Genomic DNA, 1,357 nt, shown 5'->3' on the forward strand with positions numbered 1-1,357 from the left:
GTGTGTGGATTAGGGTAAAATGAGGTCAGTCTGTGACAGCTGTTTGACCCGAGGTCATGAGATTATTAAAACGTTGTAATTTCTTTGCATTGTTTTAACATATAAGAACATGGCCTAAGCTTTAGATTAAACTTTGGCATTATTTATTTGACAGGGTGTGCATAAGACTGACATTACATGTTCATAAACATGACTTAACACCTGTCATGAAGATGAAGGAGTGTTCATGAATGTTTATGGCTGGTTTCATGAAGTGTCATTCAGTAAATGATGAGACTTTTAATGCGAAGTTGACCATTTTGATGGACTTTTAATACTAGTTATAATGCAACTTTGCATTAAAAGTGTCATTATTTACTGAATGACACTTCATGACACCAGTCATAGACATTCATAAAGACTCCTTCATGTTCATAAGTAGCTCAGAATCACTGAGTTCCTTTAAATCTAGACTAAAATCTCAACTGTTTAGACTTGTTTTTGAAACCTAATAATAAAACATTAATCAATAATCTGATGTGCAAAATGTAATGTTGTTGACTGTGTTTTCTATGACTTTGTATTTTTGCATTTATATGATGTATAGGACTTTGAAATGCCTTGTTGCTGAAAGGTGCTATACAAATAAAATCTGATTGATTGATGTGTTATGCCGTGTTTATGATGGTGTCATGTTGGTCTTATACACACCCCATCAAATAAAGTGTTACCTAAACTTTTGTATCAAATAACTTTTTTTGCCTTTTACTTAAGCAAAATAATTATTGAAATATTGTTTTCTGAAGAAGTCACAGAAGGGAAGATGTCTGTCTTATTGCAAATGTTTACCCTCAGCAAATGGACGATGCAGTGTACACATTTGAACAGATCCTCCACCAAAGTCTGGAATCTCAGGGTACTGAGGATCTGTGTAACACCATCCAGCGGTGTCAGGACAGAGTTATAAAGGTACACACACACACACACACACACACACACACACGTACGTGCATACTGGTGATGAAACCATGCTTCTTCAGGCATCCATTGCTCATAAATCCAGTTTACTGTGCAATCCTGATGTCACTTATGGAGGAAGTTTTCTGCCATAATCCAAGAGCACACATTTTCAGACCTTGTTTAGCAGTTCACAGCAAATGTAGAGACGCCCTAGACAAAAAAAACATTGTAGCAAATGGAGACAAATGAACAAGCTGAAAAATATAATCTAAAAAGAATATAAAGATGTCTACACAGCACCAGAAGAGAGTACATTTAATTTTTTGCAATCGTAGACACTCAAAGTACAAAAAAATGTATCAGTGATTCTTGAGAATAGGGACAAAATGGGTTTTAATTTTCCCATATTTTTTTTTTA

At 34.8% G+C, this 1,357-nt stretch overlaps 1 protein-coding gene across 1 annotated transcript in view; it reads left to right on the forward strand.

Moving 5' to 3' along the window:
* LOC106938083 (niban-like protein 1) overlaps window positions 1-1,357 on the forward strand; it is a 52,102-nt gene that overhangs the window by 42,546 nt on the left and 8,199 nt on the right. Inside the window, exon 11 of the mRNA XM_015019913.1 lies at window positions 835-948. Within this exon, the coding sequence (XP_014875399.1) occupies window positions 835-948 (114 nt within the window). The remainder of the gene's footprint in view (window positions 1-834; window positions 949-1,357) is intronic.

The sequence above is a fragment of the Poecilia latipinna genome, unplaced genomic scaffold (genome assembly GCF_001443285.1).
Source record: "Poecilia latipinna isolate Pla-1442-1.1 unplaced genomic scaffold, P_latipinna-1.0 Scaffold2504, whole genome shotgun sequence".
Classification (NCBI taxonomy): Eukaryota; Metazoa; Chordata; class Actinopteri; order Cyprinodontiformes; family Poeciliidae; genus Poecilia; species Poecilia latipinna.